The sequence below is a fragment of the Archocentrus centrarchus genome, chromosome 24, assembly GCF_007364275.1.
Source record: "Archocentrus centrarchus isolate MPI-CPG fArcCen1 chromosome 24, fArcCen1, whole genome shotgun sequence".
In the NCBI taxonomy this organism is placed as follows: domain Eukaryota; kingdom Metazoa; phylum Chordata; class Actinopteri; order Cichliformes; family Cichlidae; genus Archocentrus; species Archocentrus centrarchus.
Genome location: NC_044369.1, coordinates 11,458,596 through 11,471,314, shown reverse-complemented (window position 1 = coordinate 11,471,314; position 12,719 = coordinate 11,458,596). Strand labels below are relative to the sequence as shown.

General features: G+C 39.2%; 1 protein-coding gene across 5 annotated transcripts in view; it reads right to left on the bottom strand.

Moving 5' to 3' along the window:
• Window positions 1-12,719, bottom strand: part of gphnb (gephyrin b) — a 123,301-nt gene that overhangs the window by 10,107 nt on the left and 100,475 nt on the right. For all 5 annotated transcript variants that reach the window (XM_030721792.1, XM_030721794.1, XM_030721795.1 and 2 more), the window contains 4 exons: window positions 9,863-9,905; window positions 8,335-8,472; window positions 3,098-3,190; window positions 115-170 (listed from right to left, as the gene is read on the bottom strand). In XM_030721792.1, the coding sequence (XP_030577652.1) occupies window positions 115-170; window positions 3,098-3,190; window positions 8,335-8,472; window positions 9,863-9,905 (330 nt within the window). The remainder of the gene's footprint in view (window positions 1-114; window positions 171-3,097; window positions 3,191-8,334; window positions 8,473-9,862; window positions 9,906-12,719) is intronic.

Below are 12,719 nucleotides of genomic sequence, written 5' to 3'. Positions count from 1 at the left end.
CAAAAGTGAAGTATTTTATTTTCATATCCAGCTTGTGTGGGTGTTTGTGTGAGACTGACTATGTGAGTGAGGGTCTCTTTGCGAGCTTGTAGAGGTGTCGGCGTAGACACGAACCTGCTCTCCAGCTTGGGACTCTCCAATGATGAAGCGGTCGCCTGGGCCATCAGCCGCTAGAATAAAAGAAAGATTAAAGAGCATTACAGATGTCTGCAGCTGAAAACCTATGCGAGTGTGTAGGAGTGTGTTATTCAGCTGAGTCATTTCTTTTGGTGAAATACAGCAGGATATTAACAAAAAAGAAGATCTGGAAAAAAGTAAGAGGGGAAAGTGATGATTTTTTTGGTAATGAAACATCTTTAACACACACACGCACACATGGTACTATAAGGGAAAACAGATTTTGCAGATTTCATCATAAATCAATAAGACTGATATTTTTTGCATACCAACATTTTCAGAAGTGTACACACTCCAACCCTTTCAATGTTACTGCAACTGAATATCTGACCTGAGCAAATGAGAAACTGGAAAAAATCAAGAAACACTTTTATCGTTCCTCTTTATTATTAACCTTCAGACTTTGATATACTGCATCCTTTGACATTAAAACTGTCCTTGTTGAGTGAATCTGACATTCTCTTTAGCACAAAAAGCTTAAAAATTCCACTGATGACATCAAAAACCTGTTTTGACCTGAAGAAGTTTTCACATTTTTTGGGGGGGGGGGGGACCTGAAAGACATGATGGAAACGTAAGGTTTCTGTGTTTACCAACACACAGATGCTGGATCATCTCCCCTGACCTAAGTCTGCTTCATACCTTTGCAGTTCTTAGTATTAACATCTACTGCATGCATGTGTTTACCTGTTCACACCACACTCTCAGCACTTAAAGGCAATCCCGGACTACCTCTTAGATGAAACCGCCAGGACCACCAGCTATTTGGCTATTAATTCAAGACTTCCCCCGATCACTTTTAGGAACTTAACCAAGGCAGCTTCTGGTTGCTTTTTGTTACCTCAAGTGATAGTAAAAGGCAGATGCTACACTTTGGTAAAAGCAAAAATTCAAGCTGTGGACAATAGGACTCACGTTTTAAGCACTAAAATTTCTAAAAACTACACATGTATGCTTCAACAGGCAACAGGCCCTTAGGACAGATGCAGAAAATCCTAAGATATCTGGTGTTCTGCTCCTCCTACTCGTTCAGCAAGAGCCAACAGCAGATGTTACATACATGAGTTTCTGAGCTGCCTGAAGTCAGCAAGCTGTCATCCTGCTCTCTAGGTTAACAGGGCCCTCAGTGCTCTACAGGACTCCCTTCATTTAAAATACTGACAGAAAAACTCACCCAACTTTATCTGGATCTCACCTAGAAAAACACTAGAAAGGAGTTATAACACTGAAACCCATATGTCTGAACAAAGGTAAACCCTGCACGATTTGAGAATTATCTCTTGCTGCCTGGCAGCTGTGGAGGACAGCCCCCTTTATGTCCAATAACTGAAAGGATCACTCTTCTATCACACAGGCAGAAGAAAGCCTTCAGTTTCATTCCTGCTCCGGTGTCTAGTTGTAATCTACCTGGGACAGAAACAGTTACTTCCTCAGCAGCATCGCTGCTCTGCTACACACAAGTGACTTCACGGATAAGATGTACAGTGCATCAGTGCGAGGCAGAATTCAAACAGTAACCTTGATTGAGTTGCAGTAGCGAGTCAATAATCCATCACACAACTTTTTTATTACCTGCTAATATCAGAATTGTCAGATTTTACTACTGAAACGTTGTCTTTCTCATACCTTATATCCACCATGTAAGGAAGGAAGTGTAGCATCACAGGGCATCCATAAATAATTAAGTAATCGGGCTGTGCTTGTACCCAACAATGTCTTGCGCTCTGTGTATAGCACCTGATTCATTGTGTGCACTGCCTTTTAAATCAATGTAAACACTTCTCTGGGAGAAAGCAAGAGAAAACCTCTGTTGCAACCTATTAACACTATTTCTGTGAAAGTGTAGCGCACTGCTGCGCACCTTCTCAGGTCTGAACTTGCTTCAGTTTTAGTCGGCACACTTTTTAACTACTTGTATTACTTTTTAAGTAATACAGTTATTTGTATTGTTTTGTTTGACTGGATAGGCAAATCAGACTAAATACATTTTTGCTGTTTTTTTTCAGTTTGGTTTCAGTTAGTCTCTGCAGTGTTTTTCTCATCCTATTGTAGTTTTAGTTTGGCTTTTAGCAGCCTAATTTCAAATGAATATAGATTTTTTTTAAATTTCTAATAAGGGCTATACATTTGAATTAATTGACAAAGACTAAAACAACAGACATTTCCCGCATGTTTAAGTTTTATTTTAGGTTAGGTTTCTGTTGTTTATATTATTTCAGTTAGTATTTGTGTTTTCTTCTCAGGCTTATTCATGAAATTAAATTTTATAGTTGTATTACATCTTTTGATTATAATGTTTTATGAACATTATATATTTTATTTATTTATTTTTATTGCATCCATCTTTTAAAATAATTTATTTTTTATTATTATTTAACTTATTTAACAGTTTTTGGGATACTTAAATTACATTTTTACAGCCTGTTATTCAGATTGTCAGTTATATATAAAGTCTAAACAGGCCATAATGTTAATTCTTTCTAATGAGTCAGTTACTGTTACATTTGTCAGTTTTTCTGGGATTTCAATTTAATACACACTTAATCACTTATAACCACGGAAAATTTGCACTTATGAAAATCTGCTTGAACCAGCTACAAAGCTTCTACTGTCCCATATTTGTTTCCCAAGATTAAAAAAAAAAAACAATAAAAGAGGTAAAAAGGACTAGTGAAAGACTAAACACAAACACTTACGTATTTGATTTTTATGTAACATTTGAGCAGAACAAGGGCTTTAAACCACAATCAATAGGATGAATTTTGCAACATTTATATGTATCTACATTTTTTGATGAACTGTGGCTAAAAACCATAAAGATTAAATAGTGAAAGGATCTAATGGATGGCCAATAAAGTGTGATAAAGACAAGAATGAGAGGACATTACTTACTTCACCTGCCATATTTGATGGTACTTACCTCTCACAGCATAACCGTCCTTGACAGAAGCAGGGAAGGGTGGCAGGTTGTCTTTGGCATAAACGTCCTGAGCCAGGACTCGACCCATCCCATCTGTAGGAGGAGAGGAAGAATATGGGTGTGAGGAGAGGAGGAGAAGTTGGGTGAAGAGTGGTGTGGGGAGAGAGCGACAGCTAGAGAGAGAAAGAGAGAAAGAGGCAGAGAGGGTGAGACAGTGCTTCTGATGAAGATACAGAGAAGCGTGTGAGCCGGGGGCGTGTATATATGTGTGTATGTGTGTGTTTTAAAGAGAGCCACCGTGTGACACCACGCATTAGGATCTCTCTGCGTGACTCACCACTTCACCTGCAAACACGGACATGCACTCACACACCGCGCTATTTCACTTCAGTTTACCGATTCGCATACAACAAGTGGAGGCTTGCAAGTGTTCATGTGCAAATTTTCTTTAGCATTTCCACCAGCCAGACAACTTAAGAAATGCCGTGGAGGAAGAACAGAGCCTCTTCACTGAGACAAAGGCTCAGAGAGAGTAAAGGAAGGAAAGAAAGACAGAAAAGTCGAATGGAGAGTGGGTGGAGGAAAAAAAATCCAGGCACTAAAATACCTTAAGCTGCTGTGTGCCTATATATAGCTGAGCCTTCATGCTGTGATTATGTGGGTGTTAATATGAAGATCTAAGCTTTGATATCAATGAGTTTAAGGGGAAAAAAATATGCATGTACATACAGACACCCACACACATGCAGATGACAAGAATACTGAGCTGCTGTAAATAATGCATCTCAATTGTAGATAAAGACACACATGCTCATGTCCAAATCCTCGCATCTTTTCTCTAAATTAACAGCGTTTCATTTGGTGTATTTTTATATCCAAGCTGGTGTTGAAAAGCGTGTTAAAATCATGTGCTGAAGCTGAGATATGACTAATAATAGAACAGAGGTGATGTCTTACTGCAGCACAAAAGTGTACACTTGATAAAGTGCATTTCAAAACACTGTAACATGTGCCCTCTCCTATCTAAATCAGTGGTTCCCAGCTTGTCTCAGGCCTGTTAGATGGAACCAAGCAGCCCTTCCTTTTCACACCATCCCCCCTGCTTAAGCCTGTCAATTTAAACCCACATACACAAAAATAGATGTGGTTAAAATAATTTTTCATCCAGTTGAACTGTCAATGTTTAGATCATTTCGGTGAGAGCTAATTAATAATTAGCGTAAGCTGCATGTTGCATCATCTACCCATAAATTTAAGCTTTTTTAGGCATTTCTGCTTTATTTTTAATTAATGAAAAGTATGTGACTGATTGGCTGTTCACGTGCACAGCTGGGATTCTCAATGCATCATTATTTATTAATAATGACTTGTTATTTTAACCATTTATCTAAAACTAAAACCAAGATATTACAACAGTTTATCCCAGGGGACTTGAATCTGTGGCTACAGAGTGGCTCCCTGTGGCTTTGCCAAAAAAGTAGATGAATATGAATATAGAAATAACCAATTTTTCACTCTACATTTTAATTTTTATTTATTATTGCATAGTTGTGAGAAAATGACTCTTTAAAATTTCCAACTGTAAAAATGTGTAGCCTATACAACATATTGTAGCATATGTATTTCCTAACTCCTTCTATACAGCATTAATTCAGATGAAACTTACCATATAAACTGACTGGGGTAAAAGGTTTATCAGCACCTATGTAGCTTTTGGCCATTCTTTTTTGTAACACTTAAATCCTCTCAAATTATATATTGCTGATCGCAAAAGAAATGGCAACATTACGTGTACGCTCTCACACATCTGTGAACTGTCCGTACATTTAACAGCCGTTAGATATACGTGTTTAACATACACGTTAATTTATCATACATGTCTGTGTTTTAATACACGATTGAACCCAAAAGTGCTGCAAAAACCACCCATAAGGTGGGCTGTTGCTGGTTAAAAAAAAAAATCAACTAAAATGTAACCATGTTTAACTATAGTCTCCTTGTAGTTTTACTGCAGCTTAGTAGTGGTGACTGCTTTGGATGTAGAAACATAAATCTTGAGTCCTTTTAGCAAGAAAATAAATTTTTTTTTTTTTTTTTTTGAGGAAAATAGAGAATTTAACCAGACACTTTTGCCTGCCTTGCCTTGCCAATACTGCTAGCTTATGAGTACACTTAGCTGCACCTTAGTTAAATGTAAACTGTCCTTTTTTGTTTCAGTTTTACTGTTTTAAAAGCTAATTGGCTGCTACATGTTTTATTTATTATCAAAGCTGGCTACTTTTAATTTATTTCATTTGCATGAACACAAGCAGGACTCAAAGTGGCCTGCAGAGCTTTATAGTCACAAAGTTTCAAAGTAGGCCTAAACCTGCGAATGGGTAATTTTTCACTCCACTTCACATTGTTCTGTTTTGTTCTTAATATAAATTATAATAAAAGTAAAACATTTTCAATTATTTAGTTCCATAACTTTATTGTAATGAGCGTTACCAAAACAATTATAAGTAGCCCACTGCAGAGTTGCCACATGTTAAAAGTGTTAGGATAGTATATGTTATACCATTCATTACAAGGTTCAAATATGTGTTGTAATTCCAGAGGTTTTTGGTCAACAATTGCATAAATATGTCTCCTTTGATAATAAAGGTGGTTGCCAACCACCAGTTTATCCATTACAGGCTGAGCTACTGGTTGAGCAAGGCGACCGTATGCCACAAGGCTCAATGCAACGGCACTGGTTCGAGTCTGAGCCGGGACCCTTTGCTGCGTGTCTTCTCCTGCACTTTGAACTGACTATTATAACTATTATTATCTTTTATTATTATGATTATTTTAATCATTTATATATTCCAACTGCCTTGTCTGTTTCTATTGCTTATCATATTACTTTTAATAAATTTTTCTGGTAATCTTTTTCAGGTCCATTAGGTCTTTATTTGAATTGTAATTTGGATGAAATGACTGATATCACTCTCATGTCAGTGCAGAAAAAAAAAAGTCAGTGAGGTTAAACAACGGAGGACTGGAACTTCTCAGAGGTAAAAAATCTTTTATTAGCATGCACGGAGGTCTGCGTGTTTAAACCCAGAGTGTCCAACAGCATCTTGCTTTCAGCCTCTGTGCTAAGCTAAGTTAACCTCCTGATGATTGGAGCTTCATAATTCACATACAGATAAATATTTCTGTGTAATTCTGAGCATGAAAGAGAGTAAGCATATCAAACTATTCCTTTAAAGCAGGGGTAGGGAACTCCAGGCCTCGAGAGCCGGTGTCCTGCAGGTTTTAGATGTGTCCCTGATCCAGCACACCTGAATCACATATAGAAGTCATTAGCAGGACTCTGGAGAACTTTACTGCAGACTGAGGAGGTAATTCAGTCATTTGAGTCAGGTGTGCTGGATCAGGGACACATCTAAAACCTGCAGGACACCGGCTCTCGGGGCCTGGAGTTCCCTACCCCTGCTTTAAAGTGTTTTAAAGTGTTTAGCATTAAGAATTAAACTGTCAAGAACTTCATATTTGAATACTGAGCCACAACAATGTTTCTAAAGAAAAACTGTGATGTAGTATTAATGTATACTATTCCTTCAGTACCCTCCAGTAATATTTGTGAGCAATAGCTTACTCAGAAATATGTAGTAAGCAATTATGACAATAAAATAAGAGGAAGATTATAATTCTACACTCACAATATGCAAAAATACAGACTATACACTCATTAACAAACTATAACAGTACACACACACACACACACACACACACACACACACACACACACACACACACACACACTGCTCTAAATCCAGCAGGGGAGCTGCTCCAGCTGTTGTCTGTCTAAATATTTCATCTCTCAAATCCCCCCATTCTCTCTTCCTTACCCAACTGTCCTCCTCCCAGCTGTGCTCCTGCAACCCAGTCCCTTCTTCCATTACATGAAACATCACTTTACACCTGGAAAAAGAAAGTGCTCCTGCTACCATCATTGATCTAGAAGTCAGGTGCGCTGCAGGCCATTATTGCCACCGGTCTTTGCCACAGTTTTCAGAGATGAATTAAAGACTGTGTTTTCCCCTCCGGCCCTCGGCTTGACTCCGTGTCATCCTCCGCTGGCACTTAAGCCACTCTGCCAGAAGGATGACAAGACCCTCAGGTGCTAAACCTACTTGCCTTTGCAAGTTTGTACCTGACAATGTGAAGGCTCTTTTAGACGTGCGCGCACACAATGCAAAATACTACTACAATTAACACATTGAAAACACATTTTACCTTATTAAAATGAGCACGAAAATTCATACAAAAACAAAAACAAACAAGCACTAATGTTTAGATACAAACGTCATGACAGACACTGAGAATTTATGTGAATAAGAATTACATTTGCAACTGCATTAAAAATTATGACTATTTTGACCACTTGGGGGCAGCGGAAATGAGCTCTTAGCACAATCCTGGCATACTACCAACTTTGAAAATGACACTGACTCGCTTCAGCTATTAGCTATCCCCAAAGTTATTTAAAGGTATTAAAAATACATATTTTTATGTTTGTTTCATGTCAATAGCCATGAAGCAAAAGCTAGATTGAGCCTCAATTCATCTCTTGATCTGTTATGATCTCAATTTCAAATGCCTCAAACAGCAAAAACATTAGTTTCACTTTTCTTTAGACAAAATATTGGAGGGCACAATAATGAACATTTTTGCTTGTGTAGAATTGACTTCTGCTTAGCAGAAATGACTGTCTGAAAGAAACACAGTTGTGATCTTATGGCTAAGGAATGAAGCTACAATCATGTGCATATCAATATAGGTTAAAGAGAAACAAAAGTACTCACACCTGGTACATGTAAATAAATCAATAAACAAATGCATTAGGTGAAGAGATCAACGGATCTATTCATAAATGCATAAAGTGTCTCATAAGCGGTAGGAAGTCAAACAACACCCATGAATCATTTGTTTGTTATGCAAGCGACCTTGTAGCGAAGACACTGAGTCTGTGTGAGTGACAGCACAGCCTGCGCGCAGAAACTGCTGATTAAGTGAGGTTTCCAGTTGTGGACAGGCCATGTTTAAATGCTGTCGTGTGTACTTAGCAATCAGAAAGCAGTTTTACCCCAACATCCCAGCATCTGTATGAGCTGATCTAAGCAGACGTAATGGGAAGATGAATTGGGGATGCTAAAAAGAGAAAGACTTAGAAACTGGGAGGTTTTTTTTTTTCTTTTTCTCCTCACCTCTGTAGTTGATGATCTCAGTGCCCAGGACGGCAGTCATCTCCAACACAGTGATGAAGGCCTTGTCCATGGAGGTTAGAGGGAAAGGTGACATACGGTGCCTCCGGGCCACCTTAGTGATGTCCACAGCGCTGTGACCTGAGAGGATGCGCAACATACATATGCAGTCATGAGGTGACATGGAAACAGGGTATAAAGTATACTTAGGGTATGGTAAATACAGTTATAATCGCTCACTCCATCAGGTTTTTGGTTTTATACATAATCAACATGTTAACATTTCCTTTAGAGCAGACAGCAAATATGGTTTGCAAAATGTGCTCATGATTTATAATTTTTACCCGCACAGTCACATGTGTTCTTTTTCTATTATTTGGGAAAACAATTTAAATATGGAATCTTTAGTAGAACTAGCGCACATGCTGTGGATATCAGATTTTTCATTTTTTCATGGTGCATGGTGCAGTAAAATGTGGACACTTGGGGAAAAAAAAAGGAGGAAAGAATATGGAACAAAAAAGGAACCAAAAACCCAGAAAGCTTTATTGAATTGAAGGAAATGATCCACTGCACGTAAGTTCAAATTTACAAACCAGTGGTTATTTTTGAGTGTGTTTGGGCTGCCTAATATTTTTAATTTATTTTTATTTAGACACGCTAAAAGAGGAAGACTGGAAGAAGAGGAGGGAGAAGAGAGAGAACTCTACTGGGATTCACTCTACTGGCTCTAAAGGCAAAGAACTGAACAACTCAACTATCTGCAGACAGAAAACTGTATTTTGAGGCTTTTCTTTTGGCCCAACAGTAACGGGAAAACTTTTAGAAATTTAAACTGAACTGAGCACACTGGGTTTGCAGCTATTAAGGTCAGACTCCACTGAAAATGAACAAATGCACACATAATTATAAAAATAGGCATATAACATCTAATATGTCTTCACACTAATATAAGAAAATTGGATTAATGTGACTTATTTTTGCTGCATGTAGGTACAATGTGCCATTTGAATGCCATGAGGAGGGATTGGCAAAACATAGTCCTGTTTGTTTGCAGGAGCTGTGGAACGCAGCTGGATGACAGAGGTGCTCGATAGCAGCCATGTTGGTCTAATAATACCTCTCTAATAATTCCAAAGGTAAAAGGAACAAAGCAAGGTGTAACTAATGTGTAATCTGCTCTCTCTTTCCTTCTCTCTTTATCTCTTTCTGCCTCGCTCTCCCTCTGCCTCACAGCGAAGAATAGGCGCTGTGCTTTGATTTCCCTTGACCCAATTTCTCTCCTTTAAAAACATACACTTACGCTTCCACAGCATATTCTCATGCTTAACATGAGGCTTAACAACCTCTGGCAAAACATCACATACACACAGGGACATGCAAACACAACACAGCAGCCACACACAGCCAAACACATAAATAATGCTCGCATTGTCACATCACACACAGATTTAAAATCTATTTATGTGTTAGAGAGCACACTCTGTGACGTACAGATATGAAACGCAGAAACAGGAAAGTTGGTGCTTACTTGATCTTAGGATATTTTCTTTGCTGCTGCATCGTGACTGCACCTGGAGATGGAGAGAGTGATTGGGAAAGAAAGACAAAGGGCAAAAGGAAAGAGAAAAAGAGAGAGAGAGCAGAGGTGGTGGTAATTTGAGATAAACCAGGATGCTCTTTTCACATGCTTGAAATGACAAGCTGTTTATACAACAGTCAGAAGCACTGGCAAGAGCTGTGTCACACTACACTGTGCACTTTGTCCTGCTGCTGGGAGATGGTTACATCTCCACCATGACCATTATGATCACTTACGGTACACTACATCATCATATCACAAGATAAATACACTGACACACTATAATTAAAGCACTTTAAAGAATATACGGACAAAGGCAGCAACATACAGAGTGACAATATTGTATCACAAGATGTTTTAACTGTGCTACGGTGTAACACCAAATGTAGTGGAAATGTAGTGTCGAGTTACGATAGTGGCTGTTCAGATGTGGCGCAAGACGGCTAAGATTTCTCTGGAAATTGCTGATGCTGCGCTGCAGCTGCACTAGCGTTCAGCTACCTGTGATCTACGGCAAGGTGGGGAGGAGAGCAGAGCGGGTTAAAACTGGGCTGAGTTTCCCAAAAGCAACTTGAGGCTACAGCTCAGGCGCTGTCCATGGTTGAGGGAATGGATGTGGGGGAAAAAAAAAAAGATGGTAAACTCTTTGAATTCCATTATATATAATAAGTGGGGAGAAAGTTAGCAATAATTTCACAGTATCATCTTCCTGCTCAGGTTGGAGTTGTTAAACATATTGAAAGTGCTGTGTCCCTGTTCTGTACAACATACTAATCTAATCTTTAATTTTTACTCCACCTGGGACCATAATTTTAAAAAATGGAGATTATGTTGTATTCAATAATATGTAAAAGTACTACTATTTCAAAGAGCAGCTATATTGGCTTCACTTATCTTTTATTTCCAATTTATGGTTGGTTAATGTTCTGTGCTACAGGAATTCATGCTGATGCAAATTGATCAGATTGCAGCATCACTACTGAAACCTAAATAAAGTCAAAAGTCCTTTCTTTTGATTTCTGAAACACAGTTTTACCACAGTTCTCAAAGAATGTGCCTCCAGAATGGCTTGGGCACACCTCACTGTCCTCCTGGAAGAGATGATGGCGATAATGACCAGGAGAGGGAGGTCTGGGCATCTCCGCCTAGACTGCTGCCCCAGCAACTCAGATCAGAATAAGTGGTAGAAAACGGATGGTCAACTGTCAACACCTCCTACGTTCTTTTGTACAACAAAGTAGTGTCCACCACCAGTACACTGAACATTTTGGAGGACTGGCCTGCTTGCTAGGGTACAAATAATTTTCACTTTCCAATTGTCACATCACACATCAAAAACAACTATGATGTAGTGTGTAGCTGGGACACAGTTTTGTTCTCAGTTTCTGTTTTATATTTCAAAACAGATCACATCAGCAGTTTTCCAATGAAATCTAACTGTGCTCATAATTCAGTCCATGATTAGCTGTTAGCGAAAGAACAGAGAGGTGTTACCCAGCACATGCAGCTACGGATTCATGGGTATGCCACTGCTCTAGCCTCCTGACTCATCATACTGTTATAGCGATATTTTTGAAAATTAAGCAAAGCATTGATGGTTTTATGTTAAAATGTTGCAGCACACTTTTAGAATTCCATATAAGGAAGATGTTGGGTTACAGCAATAAGCATGCTTTTGGGAAGCTCAGCCTTAGGGAATGATTAATAAGGGAAGGAGAATCACGGGATGCACTTTATTAAGCTAGTTTGGCACATAATCAGAGTATAATTATTCTTTAGACACATGCACAAATATAGGTCTGGTTGGATACGCTGCAGTTAAAGTATGGAATTTCTGCCAAAATTGGCCATTTCTTTGGGTTTGGCTCTCCTTTTGTCTTCTTGCCTGCTTGTTAGTCTGGCTGTCTTTCAACCTTAATATTCGGATGTGTCAATTGACATAGCTGATTGTTTTCTGACAGCCATTATCGGTCTGTGCTAACATGTCTTTCACTCCCTCTGGGCTCTGAAAGTCCTCCCTTCCTTTGTTGCTGCATCTCAGTAGCTTCTATGACCCCTGGTTATCATAAAAGTTGGGTGTGGGCAGTGTGCTGTGCATGGAGAACCAAAACACCCACAGCGAAGGTGAAAGTCTCTCTACTCAACCAACCGCCCCCCTCTTTCTCCTCCCCTCCCTCACCGCCTAATACTGTGACACCACTGGGCACCAAACAGCCAAGGTGAGAAGGTGGGAAATGGGAGGTGAGGCAAGGTGGGTGGGATGGTGGAGGAAGAGAGATGGACAGGCAGAGAGATAGAAAAAAAAAAAACAGGTAGGCAGATAGACGGGGGGTGGGGGGGTGGAAGGATGAGGATCAGCATGACGTGGTCCCACAGCCCAGAAAGAAACAAACAAAAACAGGAAGCACAGACTAGACAGACTTCACTAAACTACAGAGCCGAGACATAGCAGAAAAGAGGGAAAACAGGAAGAAAAGAACAAAAACAATAAAGACCATTAGAACGGCCTGATGGCATCTACTTAACAGACATCCAGCACACCAGACATAGCTACTGAAAGCAGAGCATGTTAACCGGAGAGACAGAAACAGAGAAAGATGAGCAGATGGAGAAGGAGCAAGAGAAACAAAGAGAGAAAGTGAACAATAAGAGACAGAAAAGTGTGCGTGGGAGACTGAGAAAGGAGGAACCCTAACAGACTGGACAGAGAAAACAGCGAGACAAAGAGTGATGTAGAGTGAACGACAGATTGAGTACAAGAAACAGACCAGTGGCAACAGACAGTTAGAGAGACAAACAGAGAAAG